General features: G+C 47.1%; 4 protein-coding genes across 9 annotated transcripts in view; 2 read left to right on the top strand and 2 right to left on the bottom strand.

The window, feature by feature from the left end:
- The window catches only part of LOC122622243 (unconventional myosin-XVIIIa), a 30,603-nt gene extending 10,048 nt beyond the window's left edge, over nucleotides 1-20,555 (bottom strand). For 3 of the 5 annotated variants that reach the window (XR_006326282.1, XM_043800557.1, XM_043800558.1), the window contains exons 1-10: nucleotides 20,425-20,555; nucleotides 18,915-19,399; nucleotides 18,033-18,851; nucleotides 17,592-17,735; nucleotides 12,232-12,654; nucleotides 11,982-12,168; nucleotides 11,202-11,368; nucleotides 10,233-11,143; nucleotides 9,569-10,172; nucleotides 9,306-9,500 (exon numbers count right to left, since the gene is read on the bottom strand). Coding sequence is in view for 4 of the 5 variants with exons in the window: in XM_043800557.1 (XP_043656492.1) it covers nucleotides 9,306-9,500; nucleotides 9,569-10,172; nucleotides 10,233-11,143; nucleotides 11,202-11,368; nucleotides 11,982-12,168; nucleotides 12,232-12,654; nucleotides 17,592-17,735; nucleotides 18,033-18,851; nucleotides 18,915-19,367 (3,903 nt within the window). In the remaining variant the exon portion in view is untranslated. Of the gene's footprint in view, nucleotides 1-9,305; nucleotides 9,501-9,568; nucleotides 10,173-10,232; nucleotides 11,144-11,201; nucleotides 11,369-11,981; nucleotides 12,169-12,231; nucleotides 12,655-14,484; nucleotides 15,757-17,591; nucleotides 17,736-18,032; nucleotides 18,852-18,914; nucleotides 19,400-20,424 lie in introns of those variants that run through there. The other 2 variants (XM_043800559.1, XM_043800560.1) reach the window with 1 other exon arrangement.
- LOC122622245 lies at nucleotides 618-2,291 on the bottom strand. Its single transcript, XM_043800563.1, has one exon. The coding sequence runs from the start codon at nucleotides 2,274-2,276 to the stop codon at nucleotides 618-620; it is 1,659 nt and encodes a 552-aa protein (XP_043656498.1). The 5' UTR covers nucleotides 2,277-2,291.
- On the top strand, nucleotides 6,966-8,776 carry LOC122622246 (lipase member H). Its single transcript, XM_043800565.1, has 3 exons — nucleotides 6,966-7,276; nucleotides 7,346-7,589; nucleotides 7,742-8,776. Exons 1-3 carry the CDS (start codon nucleotides 7,201-7,203, stop codon nucleotides 8,583-8,585), a joined length of 1,164 nt encoding a protein of 387 aa, XP_043656500.1. The 5' UTR covers nucleotides 6,966-7,200; the 3' UTR covers nucleotides 8,586-8,776.
- A 473-nt stretch (nucleotides 20,556-21,028) lies between the features above and the next one.
- LOC122620410 (RAC serine/threonine-protein kinase) lies at nucleotides 21,029-25,178 on the top strand. 2 transcript variants are annotated; one of them, XM_043797851.1, is made up of 7 exons: nucleotides 21,029-21,321; nucleotides 22,755-23,590; nucleotides 23,665-23,862; nucleotides 23,926-24,315; nucleotides 24,380-24,613; nucleotides 24,678-24,824; nucleotides 24,898-25,178. In XM_043797851.1, exons 2-7 carry the CDS (start codon nucleotides 23,042-23,044, stop codon nucleotides 24,979-24,981), a joined length of 1,602 nt encoding a protein of 533 aa, XP_043653786.1. In that variant the 5' UTR covers nucleotides 21,029-21,321; nucleotides 22,755-23,041; the 3' UTR covers nucleotides 24,982-25,178. The 2 variants fall into 2 exon arrangements, with proteins under 2 accessions (XP_043653786.1, XP_043653785.1); XM_043797850.1 differs by having other exon boundaries at nucleotides 21,029-21,471.
- The last annotated feature ends 414 nt before the right edge of the window (nucleotides 25,179-25,592 follow it).

The following is a 25,592-nucleotide window of genomic DNA, read 5'->3' as shown; positions in this document are numbered from 1 at the left end:
GCCCGGCACGTAGACAAAAATGAAAGTAAACCAATGTGAAATGGCAAACTAAACGGTCTTGTGCCGGCCAGTGTTGATTGTCTGTGGCACAGTCATCACCTGCTGGTGGTCGGATGCCTGGACACTCGGATGGGTCCATTTGGAGCCAGGGAGTGGTTGGCACCGAGCGATAAAGAGCCATATGAAGTGCTTGTCTGGGATTCAGCCAACCGATAATTCTAATTTCTTAGACAAAGAGAAAGTTAAGCTGAACGCTGAGAATATTATTATAGGAAATGAAGAAACCGGCAAATACAAAATGAGATTAATAGAATGTCGCATAACCACCAAAGAATTTATAAAGCGGAACTTTCAATCCGGGAAGCGTGCCCCAAAAACCAGGTGTTAGGACCCCGGAAAGCAAAACTAAGGCGGTGAAAGGAAAGGGATAGTGCCAGAGGAGAGGGGGAAAGATAAACCCATAGCTAGTGGTTTTGTACAATAAATATTTATTCCATATACAGCATACGTTGGATAGAGTTAGATGTAGACAGGTGCAAGACAGTAGATGCAGCTCAGAGCTTACAGTGGAGTGGCTGGGGAGGATCGGAAGCGGGATCGGCGCTGCCGCTGCCAAGTCAGTGCAGCCGCATAGTTACCTCTTTTGTGTAGGTGGGATAGATCTCCACCTGTGTCTGGATGCAGCGCACAGCTTGCACCTGGGCCACCACCTTGCTGGCCACCACAGTGGGGCAGTTTGTCGCGGCGGTGGCACATTTTTTGCCAGCCGCCGCAGCTGCCTCGAATTTCTGTAATAGCTCCGCGATCTTGTTGGATTTGGTACAGCATTTTGCATCCGGCGGTTGTTCGTCCGCTTCATCGCCTTCGGATTCACAAAGACTACCGGTGGAGTTACTCGTAGATGTAGAGAGCTGGGTGTTGCTTATGTGTCCCGAGTCATCCGAATCCTCTTCTTGCTCTGCGCGGATTTCCTTAGTGGGTTTCTTCAGATTCTGTGGTGGTGCGATCTTTACATCCTGGACTACTTTAACGAGTAGTTCCTGGTTTTTGTCTGAGGTTTCTCCCAACTTCGGGGGTATAATCTTGCAGGACTCCAGTTTGGGTCTGCCCATCTTCTCCTCGTTGGCGTAGTGCAGCTTCTGTAGCTTCTTCTTGTTCTTCACCAACTGCGAGTGCTCCTTAGTTACTCCCCGACTAGTGCTCCTTTTGGGCTTGGCACTCATGCTCTCCACCTGACGCAAGATATCCTGACCCTTGGCCAAACACTTCACCAGCAGTTCATCGCTATTTGCATTGGGAGACTTTGCCTTTACCCCTTCCGGTTTCAGGGTGGAGTTGGCTCTCCTGGCCGTCGGCCTGGCGGTTATGTGCCTCTTCTCCAGGCTGGAGTTGGCTCGCTTGGGCATGGCTACAGCAGTTGGAATGGCTGCTCCTGCAGGTGCAGTAGTATTGAGGGTCAGCATGGACCGAGTGCGTTGCTTACTGGATGTCCTGGAGTAAATTGGTTGCTCCAGGCAAAAACTTTCGCTGCGTTTGCGCAGACTCGATTGTTTGCGCACCGGTATCCTGCTGCCACTAAGATCACTCAGGGAGTTGTATCTGGAATCGCCTCCTGCTCCGCGTAGTAGCAACACTGATCCTGCCAGTTCCGGGGACTGGTAGACCTGCATCCTAGTCCTGCCCATGCTCAGTGTACTGTGTGACTTGGACAACATTGGCTGGCGATCACTGAACTCCGCTGGGGGAGCGGGCAGCTCCTCTTGGGAAGCTAGCATAATTCCCTCCAACGGTGGATACTCGTTCAGTATGTGATCAAAGCTTTGAAGCACCTCGTTCAGTTTGCTCTCATCGTGAGCCACCTTCTCCAGCTCCGCGAAGATCTCATCCTCCAGCGACTGCTGCGCCAAATTGAGACTCAGGCTCAAGTGACTTTCCTCATCGCTGTCCACATAGGTGCACACACTGCTGCTCATCTGGCTGGACATTTGCAGCGGGACGGGACTCGTGGGCACCACCTTGGGCGTGTACTTCCCACCCACACATCCGCCATCCACCGTGCTGATTGCACTCATGGATCTGGTGTGCTTGCTGCCCTTGCAATAAAGTTTTCCACTCAGCTTGGGCGTTAAATTATCCTCGATTTTGTGGCGTATGTGGGAGAAGAACTTCTTGCCCGCCCCCAATCCGTGCTTGGGGGTAGTGGGCGTGGCGGCGGCAAGGGGCGGCGGGTTACTGCGCACCTGGCTTAACTTGGACTTGACCGTGTGCTTGTACATTGCGGAATTATGTAAAGCAATGGTCCAGCGACTGGCGACAGCGGCGAGTAAAAGTGCATATAATTTCGCAATAAATTGCAGTTTCCTTTTCGATACTCGAAGGCGACTGACTGGCCACCACTTTCACGGCTTGGGCGGCGACTACTGGTGCTCTCGGATGTGGTAAGGTGTTTTCTCTTCGGGCTCGGCGACGCAACTGAATTGGCCAAACAGACGCAGCCCGAGACCGAGCCCGAGTCTGAGACCAAGTCCACGCCAAATGCTGGCTCTGCATTCGAAAGTGGCTTATCGAGAAACGGCTGGCACATAAACACAGCTCGCAGCACCGAAGCACCGAAACACCAACAAAAACACAAACTTGGCTGAGGTCGCGGCCGCTGGTAATTGGCCGAGGGAAAGGGGCGAGTGAATGCAACCAAAGCAAAGAGCCACCGAGCAGCGACCCCCCAACCACTGACAAATCACCGATCCTCCGGCTGGACCAACGATGCTAATTACCAGCAACAACAATTGGCCACACATGCTCGACTTGCGGCTACCCAGCACTACCCAGCATAATTAGTCACATCATCGCCATCAAGGCAATCACAAAAGAAAAGCGAAACAAGTGAGGCAATGGACTAGGTCTGGAATTGCCCTCGGCTACTTATTTGTTATTCCACTTTGCCTTTTCATTGCCAGCAATTGGACAAGCCCTGTGTGCCTCACAAAATCACAAAAGATTCAAAGAGATCCACGGATGAACGGGGCAAAAGTGCCATGTTCATTGGGGACAAATAAATATTGGTTTAGGCTGCGCTGGTCTAGACTTCGGAGGTTGCAACATGGATGAAAGGTCGTTAGCCTGAACGGGTTCTATACTCTAGTAAACTGTAATGGCCTTTGAAATGGGCTTGTTTTTATTTAAAAAGAATCTAGAAAGCACTTCTAACAATAATGATACATTATTGACAACCAAAGTCAAGCAAAGTCAAGTCATAATATAAACTAAAACGTAAGACAAGGATAATAAAATGGAAATTATTTGAAATAAGTAAGCCTGTTTGTGAGGCAAAGATAATTAAATAAACAAGTGCAATGTTTCATTTTCTGTCATTAAAGTTGAACACAATTGAACTTTGTGATCAGTTTACAGCGACCTCAGATGGCATAAACTTATAGCCTTAATAGTATCGACCAAATCTGTGAAAACAATTGCACGTCGCACTTAAAGATCAGGAAATCCTTGATCCCCGCAGTCATCATTACCATGATCGTGACAGGAGCCGCAGTAACGATGTCATTGGGGCTTCCCTTACCGATTTCGAGGCAATTACAAGAAACATAACTGAAGTAAACAAGTCCGACAAATGTCGATGGGATTACACGGTCTGCGGTCCGTTCGAAACGCATCTCTCGCAGCTTCCTGGTTATTGTTTCATAATTAAAAACTAGTTTACATATGTATGCATATATGCAGGCAGGGCTCGTCAGGGGGCTTGTAGATTAAGGCTAAAAAACAAGCCGCGCCCCTTCCAAGGGGAGGCGTTAATGAAGTTTTCGTGTCTCGATTGCGTTTGGTTTGGGCTTTATTTTATATTTTCCCATCCATCCGAACGGGAGAGCTAATTTAAAAGGTATTTCCCCCAATCTCCCCTCTGTGGCGTTGACAGAACCCGCCACAATCGCGTTGCATAATCATGTTCGGCGGGCAGAAAGCCATCAGCCATCAGCCACGAACCACTCCCCATTTCTAATGAAAGCGAACGTTGGAAATTTCACTTTGGTTTAAAAAGAAAGAAAAAAATTTTAATGTGCACTGGTCAAATGTGGTTTGCCAGTGAGGCGAATGCAGGTTGCAACGTCATTTTCGATTTTTGTTTTGCTTGCCGTTTTTTCTTTATTTTCTTTCTTTTATTTTTGGTGAAAGTCGGCGAGGCGACAACGCCGCCGTGCGTGTGTTCGTAATCATAATCGGGGGAATCGGTATTGGATTCGGACTCGGACTCGGACTCGGATTTGGACACTTTCCCGTACGTACAAGGCGGACGCAAGCGATGGCACAGCCGATGGTGAGCAGTCCCAGGATTGGCTGCGGCCCCACCAAATTCTCCTGCCCCTCGCCACAAAATAGGTTCAGGATTTGAGCACTCTTGCGAAATGATGCGGCGGCACTCGCGTTGCCACTCCACGGCGAACAAACTGCGCTTTTATCCGACCACATCTCGACGAGCTCTCGGGAGCTCAGGCGATTTCCATTCGCAGACATCAACTGAATCGCAGCGCAGCCCTGTCCATCTGGAGCCCACCTCCCAGGCGCAGAGATTACATCTGGGGAATTCTATACCCCGAGACAGGCAACAATGCCGAGATGAACTTGACCGTGAAAGTAACCAGCGTCATCGGCGAGAGGAGAAAGAGTCGCTGGGGAAGACGAGCAAACTGGAATCGCTGCAAGTGACGTCAAAGTGGCTTTATTACGATCACTTCACTGGCCACTGGGCACCGACATCCACTGACCAGTCGAAAGCACAGTTCGATTCACAGTTGCACCGCTGAGAACAGGAAATACAAAACTCAAGCGGGCAGCCGAGTGAATCCAAAGATGTTGCACGTAACCGATATCTTCCCAGAAAGACAAGACACCGGGGGATAGGACTTTAGAGCCAGGTAGGCTATGGTAAAGTAGAATTAGTTAAAATATAATAAACTATCTAGCAAAAAGGATGAGCTAAAAATAATATCAAGCTCTTTTATTATATACCGATAATAAATCACTTAACGAACATCTAAACTGCGAATTTAAAATATTCCATTTGCGAAATAAATCTATAAAAAAACTTCGCGAAATTCTAGTTTAAGCTTACGAGTTCTTAGGGAAGCAACCTCACCAGCATCGAAGTTTCATTTCATTTCAAGCATAAATTATTCAAATGCTTTAATCAATTCCCATTTGAAACTAGAAGCCTAAGAAAATGCCTACATAGCTGGTGAAAGAGGCTGAATACAAATCAAACATGTGGTCATTTGGCAATGTCATGCTTACTTCGATAGGCTCCAAAGTGGAGATGAGTGAGTAACCAGTTTGAGGTTTCCTCAAAAAGTGAACGCTGCTGTGGTGGACCCACCTAGAAAGGGATCGCGATGATTGAGAGGTGCCCATTTAATATAATAATTGCAGGGTAAGTCCAAGATAATGAAAGGATCCTGACGAGGCGGTGATGGTTCGCATGCCATCAGCAATTACAGGAGACTGCAGTTGGAAAACGTTTCAATATCTGCTGACTGACAAATGGCAGCCATCGAATTCCAAGGCAACTTCTCGATTAGATTGAAAGTAACAGCCAATTTGTTGGACAAATACACGGTACAATGCCAACGGATTCCGTTGCGATGCGTTGCGTTGTATGGAGTTTCGTTTCGTTTTAGATAATGGAAATAACAATAAGCACACATTATGTGTTTGCCTTAAAACGTAAATCCTGTCAATAAACTTTTTGTAACAAGTCGGCGCGAGATCAGCACACACGACAACGGCAACGCCACGCACGGGTTTAACGATCTCTAAAGAAATCTATATAAATGTTAACATGAGCATGAATGAGTTTTAGCCAAAAATTCGGAGAAGAGGAAGAGCACGAGCAAGGCAAGTCGTAAACCCAACTTAACACCTGCTAAATGCTTGGCAAAACAGAGCTGAACCCTAACCCACTTGGGATCTTTTGGCCAAGTCCCCAAAATCTCGGCCGCATTTCGTGTGGGGCAGGTGAAAAGTGCGGAAGTGTAGAGTTCTAAGTGGGATCAACGACTCCACGCCCAGGTATTCGGTTTACCAACCTCATTTTATTAATTGGAATGTGATCTGAATAGCGTACAGCAAGCAAGTTATCTACTTTGAGTTCTAGCTTTGATTTATTTAATAATTAACTAATAATTGCTAAATTAAATAAATTATTAGCCATTAAGTGAGATGGCAGGTTCAAATGCATTTCTATATTATTTCGATTACTAGTGTGCAATTATTTAACAAACATGTTGTAATGCACAATCCCTTGCGAAACGACCGATCAATTTATTTACTCAGAGTGTGATCATTTTCCAATTAATATTAATGATATCTCGGCCAACTTATATAAGCAGGCCACTGACAGAGATCAACCAACTGGTGATGGCGTTATCGACCCGAAACCGTAAATCAGTTAAAGATATGCGTGTCGATTATATTATGCTCGCACAGTCACTCTTAATCAATGCATAAATTAATAACTCATGAATATCACAGTGCTCGGTGAAAGCCTATTGACCCACTATCTGTCACTGTCTATGACTGAAAAGGCGGTTAGGAGTAGCATCGATCCCCCTTGAGCTGCGTGTTCTGTTCTCAAGCATCCCATTATTGACACGCCGTGGAGTGTTTGCCTGCACTTAGCCACAAAACCAGCGGCTTTCTGCCACTGCAACAGCCGCAACAACGATAGCTTGACTGCACTGGTAGCGGCGCTGACCAGCCCGCCGTTCCAACCAGTTAGTGGTCGTTCATCATGACAGTGACCGCTCTGCTGCCGCTGCTGCGGCGGCTGCTGCGACTGCCGCTGCTCCCGCAGTTGGTGGTCCGCCCTTGCCGGTCGCCGGCGGCAGAGACAGAACGCAGCGGGCTTTATTTAACCAAGCCTCCGTTTAGAATTTAGCAATACTTCGGTTCGAGGCTTGTAGCGATTCGGAGGTGTACGACAGGTTCGCCCGTTCAGATCTGCTCTGCCAGGCTCAGAAATTTCACGTTCTTTTAGTGAGCACCGCGAGTGAGTGATAAAATTTGGATCGCGAATTGTGGCAGAATTTCGAGAAACAACAGAACATTTTAATTCGCACTTAAGTGATTCGTGAATCTTAATTGACGCCTGGTCGTGAATTGTCATCGCGTTTTTGGCTTTGGCCAGTTCGGTTTATGGGATCGTTAACGGAAATGCATTTATTACGCTGGTCGCTGTGGACGTGGATGCTGCTCCTTGGCGCAGTGGGAAGTAAGTGCTGATCGCACCCATCCGATCTTTATGTTCGATGTGCAGCTTTTGGATCGTCTGTTCTTTCAGTGGATGCGTCTGTTGACTACTTCGCCTACGCTCCCGGCAAGTGCGAGTTGTCCATTTCGAATGTGATCCAGGACATGATTACCACTGAGGCTGGCCTTATCCTCGGAAGGCCTCGTCCCTCGCAAACGAAGCTGCTGCGGTACGATCTTTATACTCCGCTTAATCCCGAGGAGCGTCAATTACTGCGACCAGGTGATCTGACCATGCTAAGGAACTCGCATTTCAATCCCAAATGGCCAGTTAGGTAAGTGCAGAAAAGACACTCGATTTGACCAAGTATATTTATCCTATCAGAATGTGTCGTTCCAAATCAACTGCCCAGTTTGAATTTTTATAATTATTAAGTGGTCTTTAACTGCCAGAGCTCCATTGATTGTTGCGTGTCTTATTTCTTAGGGTTTCCATTCATGGCTGGGCGGGAAAGAGTGTCACCTGCTCGAATGCCGCCATCAAGGATGCCTACCTATCCCGGGGCAATTACAACGTCATAATTCTGGACTGGAGTCGCCAGGCGTTGGACATCAGCTACCCACGTGTGTCAAAGCAGCTTCCATCGATAGCTGGCAATGTGGCCAAGTTGCTGAGGTTTCTCCATGACAACACAGGAGTTCCCTACGAGCAAATCTATTTGATTGGCCACAGCGCCGGGAGTCACATCTCTGGATTGACTGGCAAGCTGTTAAGGCCGCAGCGCTTGGGTGCCATTTTCGCCCTGGATCCCGCTGGTCTCACTCAACTCAGCCTGGGACCCGAAGACAGGCTGGATGTCAACGATGCCTTGTATGTGGAGTCAATTCACACGGATCTAACGCTCCTCGGCAATCCGAGTACCAAGCTCAGTCATGCCTCCTTCTTCGCCAACTGGGGCCTCGGGCAGCCACATTGTCCCAACGCCACGGCCACGGAGTTCGATTTTGTCTGCGACCACTTTGCGGCCATGTTCTACTTTGCCGAGTCAGTCCGTCATCCGAAATCATTTGCCGCCTTGCGCTGCAGCTCGGCGAAATCGGTGCTCTCGGCCACCTGCAACTGCAACGTTGGAGGCAGCGGAAAATATGCAGTCCAAACATGCACCGGCAACGAGTTCATGGGCGGTGAGCCGGCGGTCCCCAAAAGAGGTATCTTTTATCTGAGCACGAAGCCCCAGTCTCCGTACGGCTCCGGCGATGGGCTGGTTCACGTTAAAAGACCCCGGCCGTCCACTGTTCGGGAGACGGCAAACCGACGCCCATTTGGCTAGATCTAGATCGGAGCACGCCAAGAGTGCTACAGACCAAAAAGTGATTTTTTTTTGTATTTAAGTCTAGACTAAGCCAAGAATCTATCCTCCCAAAGAATTCGAATTAGGCAAACATTATTTAACTCTTAATTAATCATTCGGTATTTCTTTAATAAAGTGGATCAGTCCGCAGGTTTATGGAGGTAATTAAACGCAGCCTTTTATTATTTGCCCTTCTTAATTTTCATGAACTATTGAACGTGTTGAGTCAATGTCAACTCTTCGGATTAAGCAACCTAAGTACGCATGAGTAAAAACAATTAGATGTTAGTTGCCTTCGACTGCGAGTAATTAATCTTATGGGAACGTGGTATGGAAAGCCAACATAGAGGGGGGAGAAGGCAGAAAGGCATCGGTCAAACTGGTTCATCGACAGCCAATTCCACAAAAATCAGCAATTGAGATGAAATATATTTAATATACATTTACGAAAACCTGTTGGACTAACTGCTGACGCAATTAGAAACTACAATATTTAATTATATAAAGAAAATAAAAGTTGCACATAATTGATTTTTGACATTTGGGTTTTTTTAACCATTTTTATTGGGGCCGTTAATTAAATATGCGCGCTTTGGGGCGTCGTTTGGTGTATGCTATTCTATGTTAAGCTTTTGCTTTGTAGAAAGTTCTAAGCAAATGCTTAATGCAAATAAAGAGTATAATATTTAGAGAACTCACCTGACTAGGTCCAATGCGATAGCTGGCTACATCCAGTTCATTAACAGCTAATATTTGCTCCACGCTCACATCCTTATTGCTGGCCAAATCCCCGGCCAAAAGACCGAAACGCCTGATAAACTCCAATAATGGCACTGATTCGGGAAAACCAAGGCGATGCAAGCGAGCCGCTTCTAGGACTTGTGAGCCACGTAGCTGGGCGATAAAGAAAATTAAGAAAATTAAATATGATTTATCAATTATAAAACTGAGCTTTGGCGCACCTGACTCCTTAACAGTGGCACGTTGACCATTTCCTCCTCACTGGAGGCCTGCCCGGCAGCTGAGCTGGGCGACCCATTGGCGGTGTACTTGGTGTGTTTGCCAGCGTTATGTTGCAGCAGATAGCAGTGCACAAAGTGAGTTCCAGTGCGGCGCAATGTGTCGATAATTCCATCCACGGTAAACTTCACCTGCAGCATGATGGAGTTTCGCTTCACTCCGGCCGTTGTGAAAGAGCGGCGAATACTGGACACACGACGAAGTGACTGAGTGCCTTCTAGACCAGCAAAGGAGCCACAAAACACCATCGCTCCTGATCCCCGGGTCAGTGAGCCGATATACAAGCGGTTGATCTCCTCCCGACTGCTGTCCTGTAGCAGGGATACAGCATTCCGAATACCCGGGTGCTCCCGGCTATGCCGCACCCAACCATCGACAGCGTAGAGCACAGGATTGGTGCCTTGCAGATGGTGGAGTACAAATTGTCGCGGCCCGGAGCATTTCCGCAGCAGGTTGTGATGTTCCCGGTCACCGTAGTGGGAGAACAAACGCTCAAGGAATGTATCGTCGTTGAAGTTTGGATAGATGGCTTCCTCATCCAGTAGCCTGGAACATAAATGGTTGCCGTGAATTTTGAAATTAAAATTTTGAGTATACTGAACTTACCACAACAGGCCTCGACGATCATGGTCTCGCAAATCCCGCTGGGACGAGCGCACTACATGGTTCTGGGGTGCCTTGTCGATTAGCGAGATCAACGGTCCCGGATGACACTCCGACGCCTGGTCCATCTCGATTTCCACCAGCTCCTGGGCGTAGCGATCGCGGGGAGCCACTAGTGTGGTGTGATGGAAGAGCATCTGCAGACGCTCCTGTAGATAGTTGTGACGCAGATCCGCTAGAGTAGCACCCACTTGCTGGCCACAGCTGGCTGGATTTTGGAAGCCGGGCGTGTCAATTAGCATAATTGAGGCAATGGTGTGGGCCGATGTGCAGATCTGACGATTGATCAAAGCCACCACTGCGGCCAAAGCCTCCGAGTATAGACCAATGACCAACGCCTCGAGACATTCCCAGGCCCATTCGTGTCCAGTGTCCGAGGTGGGCGATTTCGAGGGACTGAGACCACCATTGGGGGCATTTGGTTGTGTGAGACCAAAGGCAGCTGATGACAGATCCTCTAGATTCACGCCCAACAGACCCGAGGCCTTTCGAGCAGCCGTGGGATTGGCAAACTGAGTTCGGGCTGTTGATCCAGTTCCCACTTTCGTGACACCCGCAATTCCAAGATGGTAAATGGCCGCCAGAATGCTCCAGATTCCACGTACCGCCTTTGCATCAATGTTTAGCGTCTCAAAGGCCTGGACAGTGCGCATAAAGTCATTGGCAGCTCGATGCCGGTCCTCCAGCTTTTGGGATAACGATATAAAAGGATGGCTGTCCTCGGAGGTAATGTTCTCCAGGTGCAGCTCCTTCTGTAGCAAACCAGCGGCGCCAGCCAAGAGTCGCGTCATGATGTGGAAACTATGCTCATGGCTCAATCGTCGGCCAGCTCTTTGTCTCTCTGGGAGGAGAACCTATGCAAGAAACCAGGCATTTAAACCACTTGATTGTATGTATTAAAGAAAAACTTACTTGCAATGAAGCAGATGCAATCTGGCCGGTTTGATCGAAATCCAGGCTTAACAGCTGCGTCATCCGCGTGGCATTCGAGTTTAGGCAAGTTTTCGTATTTCCAAAAGCCTCCAGAATGGTGCAGAGGGCATTCACCTTCTCCGCGTTTATAAAATTATTGTAGGCACCTAAACAAAAATAGGTTTTTAAGAACAAATAGCTTTTGAATTGAATATAACAAAACAAAATTCTCATTTGTGCAAAAGCGTCCAATATCTTTTGTTGTTATTTCAGTTCCGAATGAATTCATAAAAGCCGAATTAATAAGTAAAAGGGAAAAGCTGCGGCTTTTTTTCTAAAACTATCGTTAACAAAACAGGTTTGAATTATTATTCAACATTTTATGTTTAAATAAGATATGCAAATTACTAAATAAAATAGAAATGTTTAAGTCGATTAAGCCGAATTTTTTGTTGAAACTAGAATTATCTAGCTCCAATCAAAATAAAAATCAATAATATGTAGCTTGCCAATTTACATTTTCATTAGACTATTCGCCTTTTTTGGTGATATATCTAACAATGGAACCGAATTTGAGGCTTGTCTAATTGCAGCTGCATTTCTTGGCCAACAATGCAAATGAGCCAATCGAACGCAGATTGGATTTTGGTGTGGCACCGCCCAAACTGGGCCAGCCAGCAGGCCGCAGCCTACGGCCAAAAGGAAAACAAACAACAAATGCAACTGCAACTCGAGTGCGAGTAGGAGCAGCCACGACAATAAGACGGTGGAAACGCATACCAGCTGCCAACGCCAGGTAGTTGAGTGCATGCTTGAAGCTAGTGGATTTGCCAGAACCAGATCGGCCCATGAATATCAAGCTCTGGTCGCGCCGCGTCTCAACCAGGCTCCTGTAGGCGGTCTGGGCCAGTGAATAGACGTGGGGCGGCATATCCTCCGTCTTGCAGCCGCGGAACATGGAGACAACCTACGAACGAAAGACAGCAGCCGATAAATAACCAGCTCAGGCCAGTAACCAGTTGGTAGCTACCTTCTCGGAGTACAGGGACAGCGGCGCCATGGGATTGACCACGAGCAGCGTGGGCCCCGCCTTGGTGTGGATGAGATTGCTGGCGTATCGCTGACGGAGGCAGTGGAGCACAGACGCCTCGTTCAGATACTTCAGCTCGCAGATGTCCTCGACCAGATCCAGGGCGGGACTATTCTGCTTCTCCACATCGTCCTCGTCGACGGTCAGTTGCTCCCCATTATGCAGGAGGCGCAGACTAAGCTTGTGCTCCTCATCCCGGCCAGAAGACGCAGTCGGCAGACGGATGGCGGCAGTGAAGCCACCGCGGTGCACCAGCCAAACGCGCTCCGGCTGACTGGCATCCGCAACATCCGCCTCCAGATCGTGGCCCACTCCTTGGGCTCCATCCTCTTCTCCTCCGCCATTGCCATTCTCATGGCGGCTCTGCGAAAAGATGGAAAACAAACAAAGCAGAAACGAAAATTAAGTTAAATTGGGGTCAACATTTTGTCGGCGCAACTTCAACTGAAGCAGTAGTTCGGCGGTGTGCGGGTACTGAGTGCGGGGTACATTGAGTTTATTTTCGGATCGGCGTGGATCGGGGCACATTTTCACGCATTTATTCCATATATTATCCCTACTCCACCGCCGCAGGCCAGCAGCCTGCAGAGTTGCGTTCAGTTTATTTCGGGTGCATTTCTAAATTTGATGGTGTTTCTAAATCCTAATTAGCCGCCTAGACGCGCCAAATGCTATTGGGCTAGACAGCCAAACCGACGACGACGCGGATGCGCCATTATGCAACCCACCAACGTCGTCGCCGGCGTCAGTTCACATTTGTGGCTATAAATGGCATTTAGCCGCAGCCTCCCAAGCTGCCAGCTCACTAAGATCTCCCTCCTCGCCCTATCGCCCTATCCTCAAGATAGATCTTCTCCCGAATTATGAAAATATTGTGCAAGGTTCAATAGCCCTCAATTAAAGGCACGTTTCGGAAGAGTGTACGCGGGGAACTAATTAATTTTGTGGATGTTGAGAAAGCCGGAACGCACAGAAAATCTAGTGTAGTCTTTCATTAGGCTCTTAGTCGCTTTAATTTTATGGCTCTTCAACAGATTCAAAACGACTGGTTATAGACGTTTCGTTTAATTAAAGCATTCCTTTTTAGAACGACTTCAGCAGCTCTTTTGGCGAAGGGAAGTTTCTAAAAATTATTATTTCAGTTTAGTGAGTATTTAAAATGACTTTGGATATGGCGAACAGTAGAAATTTCTTAAAAGGATGGAGAGCATTTAATTTGATTCATTTGACCCGCTTGGTTCTCAACTAGGGCATAAGTTGACCGCCTAGTTCAGTTCGCAGCTCGCATACACTCATCAATCGGTTGGAACTTGTTTGGAGGAATATTAAGATAAACAAAACAGTTCCCCGGGCGCATGTCCACTGTCAATCAATGCTGCACTCCACTCCACTACACGGCGAAGTCAACGAACCCGCAGCTGTTGATGATGGCGAGCACACAAATTAGACGGAGAAGAGGCGGAGCTAGCACACAGAGACATGAGACCTGGCTAATTAACATGGATAGTGGATAGGATAAGAGCGTGGATAGATGGATGCGCCTTACAAAAAGCTACCGTCTGGATTGCATATCCATCTATGTATCATTTACTGAATTATGCAACCCGATTCCAGTTCCAACAGAACTTTGAAGAGACGGCCACGCAGCGAAGCTAACTCGAACCTAAATGAACACTTCCGCTTGTCGGCTTCTCAGGCGTATTGAGCCATAAAGTTATACCGCCATAAATGCAGCGACAAGACGACGACCGTACCATGCCGTAAATTATGAGTTGGGACTCCACGGCCCACGCATCGTCCGAGCATAATAATAAAAGGTCTAACAACTAAATCGTACATTGGGTCATGGTTCGGCGATCTATCGATCGATTCCGTCTTTTGTTCATTCGTCGGCTTGTCCATTGGTTTTTTTATTGCACCCATCGATTTCGGAGTGAAGTACTAGAAAGTTTTCATTGGTTATACATACAAATGTATTTCTGTTGCCTCTTTTTCCGTGCTCCTAAAGGTAAGTTATGAGGTTTAGCTTATTTAAATGCAAAAAGACCAATTCATTGATATTTTCAGTAATCTGTAGTTAATAGTGATTTAGATTTATATAAGAAAGTATGAGAAGCCATAGTTAAGAGTTTTTGAGCTGAACTTCTAACGACAATAAGACCTTTGGCACACCTGTGAAGTTTTTATGCGCACCTTTTGCTTTACAATTGCATCGTAGTTTTTATAGCTGGCGGCCAGGGAACTGGCCAAAATGGCCGGCCACTGGAGACCAGCGTTCTGAGCATCACGACGTCGTCGGAACGAACTCCTCGTGCTAGGATTGGGCGACTGTGGAGCAGTGGCGGCTGCAGCGGCGTACTTTGATGCAGCGGCGGCGGAAATATTCCACGGAGGACGGATAGAAGAACTTGCTCCCGGAGCAACCTTCGCCTCCGTGGTCTTGCTGTTGCTGCTCCTGAAGCTGAGCGAGCGTTTCGTGGAGCGCTCGAAGGTTGGGGTAGACGGAGGCTGTACGGGAGAACAGGCGATGGCAGCGGCTTCCTTAGCTTTAGTGGCCGCCAGACGCGGAGGTTTCGGAGGCGGGACGGTAGCTGGAACAGCTGCCGATGAGGAGGATGGCCAACTGTTGGAGTTCTCCGAGCCACTTTCGCTGATCGTCTCCGAACTGATGCTATTCTTTCGCTGAGCCTTGGGCGTATGTCTGCCAGCCCTGGATCCCCCAGAGGCTGCAGTCGCTGATCCTGCGGCTCGATGGGATTTGTTGGTGCCGCAGGCATGCGCCTTGCCCGTGCAACCCTTATGGAAATTTGGATTTAGTCCCGATCCTGGAGCCGCTGGCACAGCCGGAACGATACCGCCGCGCAGCGACTGTTCAAAGCTTTTAGTCTTGAGGAACATGGCTGTTATGCGATCACTGGGCACACACAATTGTCATGGCCAGCTTGCGGAGCATGACCAGAGCGGATTAGCAAACAGCAAACAGATATAGAGAAACAGATACAGATACTGATGCGAAGATACACAATAGCCAGAGTCTGAAGCGGAGCGGGAAGTAGGCGACGATTAGGTAACTGGAGCGCCCGCGGAACCTTGGAACTGTTAGCTTTATGTGGCTGAAGCACTTAGCGCTTTGACATTAGACAATTGCGCGCCTGAAAACGGCCAATCATCGATCGATCGATCGATGGACCGTACCGAACCAACTCGAACTGATTGATAGATTGCACTGCAAGACTCAAGTCACGAACGCGACGACGACGACGACGACGCCAGCGAGTTATGAATTAAAGCCAGTCCAGACCGAATGACAGCCAGAATCGTAATCGTCATGGCGCACAAAACACCAAAATCCACTCCGCTAGGCAGCAGGCACTACAACTGGTAACAACATCGGAGTTCGCCGTGGGCGTCGCGCAGTCTTTCCTCGACTTCGATTTCCGTACCGAACCTTGGCAAAGTTTTCAGCATACTGACGGCCCAGCTCCAAGCGCAGCGACGGCGAACCGCCCGACAACAACAAGCCCCGAGACGCAAACAAAAACAAATCCAAAAACAAAAAACAAAAAAAGAAGCACAGACGAAAACACACTGCGTCGACAACGATGCCGCTGCCTCAGCCTCTGCCCATGGGATACCCGGTAGTTGGGGAGCCCCAGAGCATACTGGTACCAGACTAGGAACACTACTTTCCAGCCACGAAAAAGAGTTTTACAACCCCCTCACTGAGTACTTATTTGTACATATGAATATATCATTGAAGTCGACTGTGGAATAATAGTTACTTATCAAGGAACAAACCATGAATAACCATATAAATCAATTCTAGAATATTATATTTCCACTCATCAGAAAAGAATTTCAAAACAAAAATCCTGGATGTAGTAACCTCCAATATTGTTATAACGCATTAATTTTGTTAACCCACAGTCCCTCTCAAATATATTATGCTTGTACTTATTTTCCAAAATTGGACTTTATACGAGTTAATTATTATTAGGCGGTTTTCGTACGAATATAAATTAAATAATAAATACAAATACTTTGACAGAATAAATTAAGCGGTATCTGATAGTCGGGACCTAAACTCCATGGAGTTGTTTCACGTTTTGTTGTGGCTTTGCCTGCTATTTGTGTATGCAGCTTCAAGTGGGTGTAGAAATGCACACACAGCTGCAGTCACCGCCGACGTCGCTGCCTCTGTCGCAGTCGGCGCCGCCAGCGCTGTTTTGGCTAGAGGCAAACTCACGGATCGTGAAAATCCACGGATCGTCGTCTCTTGGACTCTTCGACGTGTGCTGCGCTGCTGTTGCATTGCTTGGCCGAATGCAAAAATGCATAATGTCCATGCCCAATGCGGTTCGAGTTTTTCCACAGTGTTGCCAAATCGGTATGGTTTTATTTTCGTCTTCTTCAATGGAAGCGAAAAAGGCGGTGAGATATGTCAACGCCTTATAGCACCACCCCACCCAAGTTGCTCCACCAACAACACGTGCATATTTATAGAAAGGGCCAGGCCGTACTGGATAGGTGGATAGATAGATACACACATAGGCGAATAGATCGCTGGCTAGTCCCAGAGCCCGGGCTTACGACCATATTTCACAATATTTGAGCCAGTTAAACACGGCGAGAAAATGTCAAACACGTTTCTAGCATAGTCAACAAGTCAATAGGAATTGCAATCTACCAGCTGGGCAAGGAAGTATGCGGTTACGAAATGCTCTCCTAGCGATTCTTAAATAGATATCCTCCTATCAGTAAGAAACTCGCATTTTTAACAGTGGTAACATTGTACTTTCCCCACATACAAAAAAAACTTTTTGCAAAAAAAACTTTTCATTTGGTAATTTTTTTGCCCCAAGACAGCTGTCACACATAAATTTAATAACTAGATAACTAACTCCACACATTCCACACACAACTGTCATTGAGTCATATGAGAAAAGCTTCTAAGCAAATAGCGGAATATTTTCAAATGAAAAGTAAACCCAAACAGGAAACGCCTGACGGGAATACCAGAACAGTCATTACTATGATTCCTATAGTTAATAGAGAAACCTATTTTGTAATTTAAGAAGTGCATTCTCAGTTTAGAACATCATTTTCGAGATCGTTATTAATTCCTAAGATGCCTCTAAGCTTCTCATAATTGATCGCAGTCCGATGCATTCTAATGGATAATGTTGTTATGCAACCAAAGCATCGAGGTTTGGTTCATTGCAGTGCTGCGATGACGAGCTGCCTGCTCCATCAATCACGGGTGTAAGCAAGAGTCACTAATGGATGCGAGCTCGACTCACCTGACGCTTGAAGCGCTTGCTGGCACTGCGTCGCAGGGTGTTGCAGTTGCCGTTGGTAATGGAATGATCGATCTCCTCCACGGTGGCTGTGCTGGGTGCCATGCATCGCTTGCTCAGCTCCACCAACTCAGCGACTGGTTGGACCTAGATGGGTGGCAAGGGATTCGAAGATATTAGTTTAAAATAAAGGTTAATATTTTAATATTCAAATTACGAATTTTATACAGTCCAAAGGTAGACGCATTGCTTATAATGAAATAAACATATTCATATTTTAACAATTCATGCAAAACTGTAAATAAGTTGTCAGGTATTTACCTCTATGAACCATAAAATTAGAACACCTTATGATAGGTGCTCTTATCATATCTTTTCTTATCATATTTTGGTTCTTTAGTGTATGCAGATGAAAGGAATTAGGGAATTCTAAGAACTACATACCTCCACGGTGACAGCCTCGCCGCTGTTGCGTATCATCTCAATAATGATCTCGCGCGACAATTCGCCAACCGGCGTGCCGTTGACCTTGATTAGGCGATCGCCGGGCAACAGACCCGTTGCTCCGCCACCAGCACCTGGCTCGGCGAATATAACCGGCCTGAAAATGGGTGAAGTCAGGGACTCTGTTCTGTCCAAGCAGATGGCCTTGCGCAGGCTAAAGCCGAAGTCCTGGCGCGGCGACTTTTGTCGCCTGATCACCAGTTGCCTTGGTGGCGGAAGTTTTACCAGCTGCACCGGCGGCAGCGGTAGCTCCACATCTTCGAAGGCATGAACGCGGGCCCAACGGTCGATGCCCTGGGACTCGCCGACGGGACTCAGCGAAAATGGGGGTGTGGCGAAAGAGGAGTTTGTGGTATCTGTGAGACTGTCGGCGCTGGGCGACGGCGAGGTGAGCACATGGAGGTGCGATCCTTGACTGTTGCCCTGGGGTAAAACTCCATAGCGGGCGTTGGCCGGCAGGGTCATGGCCCGTTGCTGACCTCCCGTCTGTTCTCCATCGCTGCGCAGACTCTCCACGGAAGTAAACGAGGTTCCATGCTGACTGGAGTTTGAGCCGATCGAGCCCGCTCCCCTGGCAGCTCCCTCGTAAAGTGATTCATTCTGGAAGCTGTTGCGCAATAGCATCTCTGGCGTTCCGCCTGCTCCTCCGGCGCTGCCCGCAAAGCTGATCTCCTCATGCACATTGGTCATATTGCTGCGGGAGCCTTTCAGAATGCCACGTTTGGGTGGTTTTGGGGGTATAGGTGGAAGAAAGCGATTCTGGAATGTGGACACCAATTCATTTAATACGATTTTTGAATAAGAAAACGACAAAGACCTCACCTTTAGCCCTCCAGAGAGGAGAGAATGTGTGACCTCGCTGTAGTTGACACTCACGCCGGCGCCGTTGGACGCTCGGCTCTCGATGTGCGTCATCACAGATGCTACAATCTCCTCATTGCCACGATCCTGTTCGGGATCTGCAGCTCCCACTGCTCCCCCGTTGCTTCCGCCGTTTGCGTCTGCATTGAGGGCGGCAAAGAAGTCTGCGCTATAGTCCGCCGTAATTCCGCTGGGCAGCTTTTCCTTCTCCTTGCGTCGCCCCCGGATTTTAAGCGATCGCCGCACCTCGTCCAGGCGGAGCAGCTCGTCGGTGCTCATGCTGCCGGTGACGCCAGTCACGCCTCCCATTCCCGGGCCACCAGAGGTGCCCTTAGCCTCTTTGCGCAGCTTCTTTTCGCGCTTGCGACGCTCCTTGTCCTCATCCCCGGCGCTCTTCTTCATAAAGTTGAACATCTTGTGTGGTGTGTGGGGTCCTTAGGTGCTAGCTGTGGAGTGGGGGTGTTGGTGGGTTAATGCGAAGTTCAAGGGCGTGACCAAAAGTCTGGACTAATTCGATTTGCACTGTTCTCTCTATTGCGCTCTATCCAGGGGCGGATCTGCATAAATAAATTTGCGGGTGCTTTTTTTCGAGTAATGGAATTTTGTCGTGTAATATTTCTTTACCGTTTATGTATAGACTTGAAATTGGAATTACTGTTTTAAAGATCCATAATAAAATTAATTTAAGAATGTTTTATATTCATTAGATTTTACGAAAACATTTAAGAGGTGCACAATCCCCATATAAGCTCCCCTCGATCCGCCCCTGTACTGCTCAGTCCTGTTCTCTTCATGTTGCTGTCCCGCTCTTACAAATGCACAGCCCTATCGAGCAATGCACCCGCCCGCACAACAACCGTTATCTTGCAGCCGTGTGTGTGTGTAAATGTGCACATTTGCAAATCACATAAACAATGGCATATTTCTTCACTTTTGCAGCCACACTTCTTGTGCTGCGGTGGCGGCTTTGCTTTTGTCATTGAGTCGTTGCCATTTGCCCTGTTTCTGTTATTATTTATTATTCAATTATGCGCTTTCTTTTCCACAGCTAGCATACATTTGTTTTGTTTTCACACGGTCACACACACACAAAGGCTGGTGGCTGCGTTGGTATTGATTGCCCGAGACTGCACTCTTCCCTTCTCTCTACACCATCTCTTCCAATTTTCCATTTCTCCAACTAATTGAATGCACTCGATTCTGCCTCATTACTTATGCTCATGCTATTCCAATTGCTTATATTCGGCGAACGCTCTTATTCGGCCACAGCCCACAGTGATACACACGAAAGGCAGAAAAAGAAAGTTGAGAGTCAATAACACCTTTGTTTTTGCACTTTTCTACGCCTTTTTTGATAACACACAGACACTGGGAGGCACTCACGCACACACAGACGCGCTGGAGCCTTATTTTGTTTATTCGGGAGTGGCAGGCGATGTTCTCCCTTCCGATTGGATTGCATGTTATTTACCTCGTTTTGTGCCAATGGGGCACTTTATTCGCTACTCGTTTTCTATTTTTTCGGCTCTAAGGAGACTTCGCGTTCTGCATAAACAAATCTGAGCAAGTGTGCCCGAAGAGGAGTAAATCAAAACACGTCAGCGTAAATGGGAAAGAAAGAAGACTTTTTCCACCCACTTACATATGGTCATACTTATCAGAATTTCGAACCACTTTTTAGTGCGGACTGGAACCACATAAAATAATGAGTGGACTGCCAAATTTGTAGATCAAGAATGTTTTTAAAAGTTAAAATAATAATCGTCAATGCTAAGAATAGTTTCGAGTTTACATTGCATAGCTTGGGATGTTTTTGAATAACCATAAAATAATAGTCCATTATTAGTATTTGTATGCATAATTAGAAGGAAATTGTTGGTGAAGTATTGACTCAGACAAGAAGAATACTAAGGTTTATGTTAACCCCAAAACTGCAGGACAAGTCATTTTTTTAAGCATTAAGATTATATGTAAGCGATATTTGCGCGTTGTACAGCTCTAAATTAAAGTCCTTATCTGGCATCTCTGTGAACTATCGTCTAACTTTCGCAAAACTGGTGGCAACGCGTCTCGAATCAGTTATCGAGCCAGTAATCGAAAAAAAGTGAAGCGTAAAAACTAAACGGTACTTGGAAAATTTACTTTGCCTGTGTGCGTGCTTCTGTTTATGAAAACTACGTTTTTAAGCATTTGTAATTGTTGCAACGTAGCGTTGGAAGGAAAAAAAACAGCGAGTGGAAACGCCCGGGTGGCGGAAATCGACTTCCAGTGCGCGAGTGCGAGATTGTGTGTGTGCTTCGTTCCGTCCTCTGGTGTCTGGCACCTTAACACAACAACAACTACTGCAGCAGCAGCAAAAACAACAACAGTAAGCAGCAGCAACAACACACGCACAATAATAAGAAGGCCCGTGACGTTGTCGCTGCCGTCACCATCAAAAGGAAAAAAACCAAAAGAGCAGAAAAACAAACCGCAGTGCAGTAGGGAAAGCTGAAGTTGCGTTATTTTACAAAACTAGGTGGGTTCTTGTCAGTTTTTCCACCAGCATTTCCACAATTTCCATTTCCACGAAGTGATTTGACATGTTGCGCTGCTAGGTCGCCGCTGCCCACACACACTCACACACTCGGTGGCTCACTCACTCAGTCACTCACACCCACACGGCCAGACACTCACACACACACGGCCAGACACTCGCGCACACACTCACACTCATACACCTTTGTGGCAGACACGCGTACTGTCTGTCTCCCTCCCCCTCGCACCCACAGTCTGGCCTCACTCGCACTTTGCAATGCAGCCCTGTCTGTGTAACTGCTTCGGTGTGCGAGCGCCTGTCCGCTAATGTGTGCTTGTGTGTATTTTGTCGATTTTTATTTTATGTACATTTGTTTACAGTTTTAGATAGATAGCGAAATTTGTACAGCCGGCGGCCATCCGTCGTTGACATTTTCGCAAATTGTAAATGAATATGCTTTTGCTTTTGCAGCTGTGCGAGTGTGAGTGCGAGTACGAGTGCGAGTGCTGCCTGCGAGTCCCCTATATATGTACATATGTATATGTATGTATATATGCATATACATAAGTTCATGAACAGTCGCCGCCGTCGACTTGTTTTGATTTAATTTCGCGCTAAATGCAATCGCGAACAATTTTCACTCGTATCGCTGTGGCGCTGCGTAACATGGCGGGGAATTTCGTTTGAAGCCGAAAGTGCCAGCAACAACAAGGCGACGATGGCGCCTACATCTGCATGTGCCAGTGACTAAGAATCCAATCCCATACCATACCATCCCATCCCATAGCATACCACACCATACCGACCCATCCAATTCGATACAATCACAATCACAGTCCTCAATTCAATTCGATTCAATCCCTTTCTGGCGGCGAAAATGCCGCAAATGTTTTGCACCAGCTGCTGACGCAAGCGCCAACTGCATTTGTCATAAACATGCAAAATGACAATAACAATTGTTTACTATCAGCGTGAGGTAGGCGATATTGTGGGAAGTACATATCTGGATCGACTTGGCACCCTTTTACTTGCGGTTTTCCCTTTTCTGAAAGATAGCTCATTTGGGAACTTTATTTGTCCACTTGGATTAGCTTATGCCCACAGTTTACGGAACAGCCATTATTTACATGTTGACCCCCTGAAGGTAACCCTTTTATTAGACATACCCTCCTCTGCTTTAGCCATATTCTTCTTCTTTCCCTCAGTAAAAGTCAATCGCATTCTTAGCTTAAGGATGACACACTCAACATGAATATAAAGGATTCACTGTACTCCTCTTACAGGTCCTTCATTCGCTTGTCCCTAGGGTTTGTGAAACAGCCTCAACACGAATTTCCTACCGTTTGCCAATCAGCGGCGATCGACTGTGGTTGCCAGCGCCCCAGCGCCAGGATCTACCTCTAGGATCCCGGAATCGCCCAGCACCACAGGGAGCAGCAGCATTAACATCATCTACAGCAAATCCACCCATCCAAATAACAGTCACACCAGCGGCAGTGCAGAGAAGTTTAGCTGGCAGCAATCCTGGCCAGGCAGGACCTCCTCAGCCCTTACAGACGAATCCGGAACCATGTCAGTAAACACAACTTTCGACCTCAGCTCGCCCAGCGTTACATCGGTTCGTGGGCCCCCGGTACAGGTCGTAAAGGAGGGGTGGCTGTCGAAAAGGGGCGAGCACATAAAGACCTGGCGCCAACGCTACTTCGTGCTCCACTCCGATGGGAAACTGATGGGCTACCGCAGCAAGCCGGCAGATAGTGCCAGTACGACATCGGAATCCGTGCTCAACAACTTTACGGTGCGCGGCTGCCAGATCATGACCGTCGATCGGCCAAAGCCATACACCTTCATCATCCGCGGGCTGCAATGGACCACGGTAATCGAGAGGACATTCGCCGTCGAATCGGAATTGGAGCGCCAGCAGTGGACGGAGGCCATTCGCAACGTATCCAGCCGGCTCATTGATGTGGGTGAGGTGGCTATGACGCCATCTGCTCAGGCAGACATGAGAGACGTGGACATGGAGAACGTGGACTTCGCCGACATTGCCGAGGACGAGCTTTCCGAGCAGTTTTCCGTACAGGGAACAACTTGTAATAGCAGCGGCGTTAAGAAAGTGGTAAGTACCACCAACAACTGGTCAGTCATTGGCCAAGGGCGTGATCGATCTGACTCCACCTTATCTCCTTGTAGACTTTGGAGAATTTTGAGTTCCTCAAGGTGCTTGGCAAGGGCACCTTTGGTAAGGTTATTCTGTGTCGCGAAAAGGCAACCGCCAAGCTGTACGCGATCAAAATTCTTAAAAAGGAGGTCATTATCCAAAAGGACGAGGTTGCCCATACCCTGACCGAGAGTCGTGTGCTCAAGTCAACAAATCATCCGTTCCTCATTGTAAGTATTGCTAGTAATTATAACGTACGTAAACCATCTAAGATCTGTCTTCCCTTTCTGCAGTCACTCAAATATTCGTTTCAAACCAACGACCGCCTCTGTTTCGTAATGCAGTACGTGAACGGTGGCGAGCTCTTCTGGCATTTGAGCCACGAACGTATATTTACAGAGGATCGAACCCGCTTCTATGGGGCAGAGATCATTTGTGCTCTGGGCTATCTGCACTCGCAGGGCATTATTTATCGCGACTTGAAGCTGGAAAATCTTTTGCTGGACAAAGATGGCCACATCAAGGTCGCAGACTTCGGTCTGTGCAAGGAGGACATCACCTACGGCCGCACAACGAAAACCTTCTGCGGTACACCGGAATACCTAGCTCCGGAAGTATTAGATGATAATGATTATGGCCAAGCGGTGGACTGGTGGGGAACTGGCGTGGTTATGTACGAGATGGTGAGTCCGTTGCATCTCCAAATTCTATTAACTAGTATTTAACAGAAATATAACTTTTTTTCAGATCTGTGGTCGTCTTCCGTTTTACAATCGTGATCATGATGTGCTCTTTACATTGATTTTGGTTGAGGAGGTAAAATTCCCGCGCAATATCACAGATGAAGCGAAAAATCTGCTAGCTGGTCTCCTAGCTAAGGATCCCAAGAAGCGTTTGGGAGGTGGAAAGGATGATGTCAAGGAAATACAAGCACATCCATTTTTTGCGAGTATTAACTGGACAGATCTACTGCAAAAAAAAGTAGGGAACAGTTAAACGCTTACCTATCTATATATACTAACCGAATTTAAAACGCATACCGTAGATACCGCCGCCTTTCAAGCCTCAGGTCGCATCCGATACGGACACAAGGTACTTCGACAATGAGTTTACGGGAGAGAGTGTGGAGTTGACGCCGCCGGATCCCACTGGACCGTTGGGTTCCATAGCCGAAGAACCGCTTTTCCCGCAGGTAAGACATAGTTGGAAACATTTTTAGCGGGGTTCTGTATGCTCATCCGATATTTTTGGTTTCATCACCACAGTTCAGCTACCAAGGAGACATGGCCTCCACCTTGGGCACCTCGTCGCACATTAGTACTTCCACAAGTCTCGCATCGATGCAATAGAACAAGTTTACAAACTAGCACACATCATGTTCTGCTTCATCACCTATTACTATACTATACCTATAACACATAGAAATGGGCAAAAGAAAACAACAGCAAGAAATATATTAAATATTAATTATACCATGATAACGAAGGCAAGCAAAGGGTTTTCTTGCTAGTTTATATACACCAATAATAAGAGAATTGAATTGATAGTAACTTATTTTTGTATAACGAGAAAGGGAACGTTGAACGAAAGGGCAGCAGCAGAAGCCGAGGAAAATAATTTACTACATATGATTATACACATATATATATATATATAAATATATATACATAATTATATATACAACTAAATATAACACTTGGGGCATAGCGCTTGAAGTGATTAGTTAATTTTAAACGCAAGTAAAACATTTAACCAAGCGACTCAGAGCGGTGCATTCTAGTGGTAGGATAAGGCATGCATCATAGGATCGCATCGTCTGGGGGCCGCTTAAGCTGATTGATTATACAGATTATTCACGCAGACAGCACTCACACAGCCACTTAGCATATAGCGAACATGAAGTTTAGTTAACTGGACAGCAACAAATCGAAATACACATATTCAACACCGCCCCCACATG

This window comes from Drosophila teissieri, chromosome 3R, assembly GCF_016746235.2.
Source record: "Drosophila teissieri strain GT53w chromosome 3R, Prin_Dtei_1.1, whole genome shotgun sequence".
Taxonomy (NCBI): domain Eukaryota; kingdom Metazoa; phylum Arthropoda; class Insecta; order Diptera; family Drosophilidae; genus Drosophila; species Drosophila teissieri.
The sequence above is the reverse complement of the archived record's forward strand: the minus strand, read 5'-3'. Positions and strand labels throughout refer to the sequence as shown.

Coding starts and splice junctions, on each gene's coding strand:
- LOC122622245 (XM_043800563.1), bottom strand. CDS start 2,276: ATGTACAAGCACACGGTCAAGTCCAAGTTAAGCCAGGTGCGCAGTAAC.
- LOC122622246 (XM_043800565.1), top strand. CDS start 7,201: ATGGGATCGTTAACGGAAATGCATTTATTACGCTGGTCGCTGTGGACG. Junction 7,277..7,345: donor GCTCCTTGGCGCAGTGGGAA/GTAAGTGCTGAT, acceptor CTGTTCTTTCAG/TGGATGCGTCTGTTGACTAC. Junction 7,590..7,741: donor AATCCCAAATGGCCAGTTAG/GTAAGTGCAGAA, acceptor CTTATTTCTTAG/GGTTTCCATTCATGGCTGGG.
- LOC122620410 (XM_043797851.1), top strand. CDS start 23,042: ATGTCAGTAAACACAACTTTCGACCTCAGCTCGCCCAGCGTTACATCG. Junction 24,316..24,379: donor GCGTGGTTATGTACGAGATG/GTGAGTCCGTTG, acceptor ACTTTTTTTCAG/ATCTGTGGTCGTCTTCCGTT. Junction 24,614..24,677: donor CAGATCTACTGCAAAAAAAA/GTAGGGAACAGT, acceptor CGCATACCGTAG/ATACCGCCGCCTTTCAAGCC.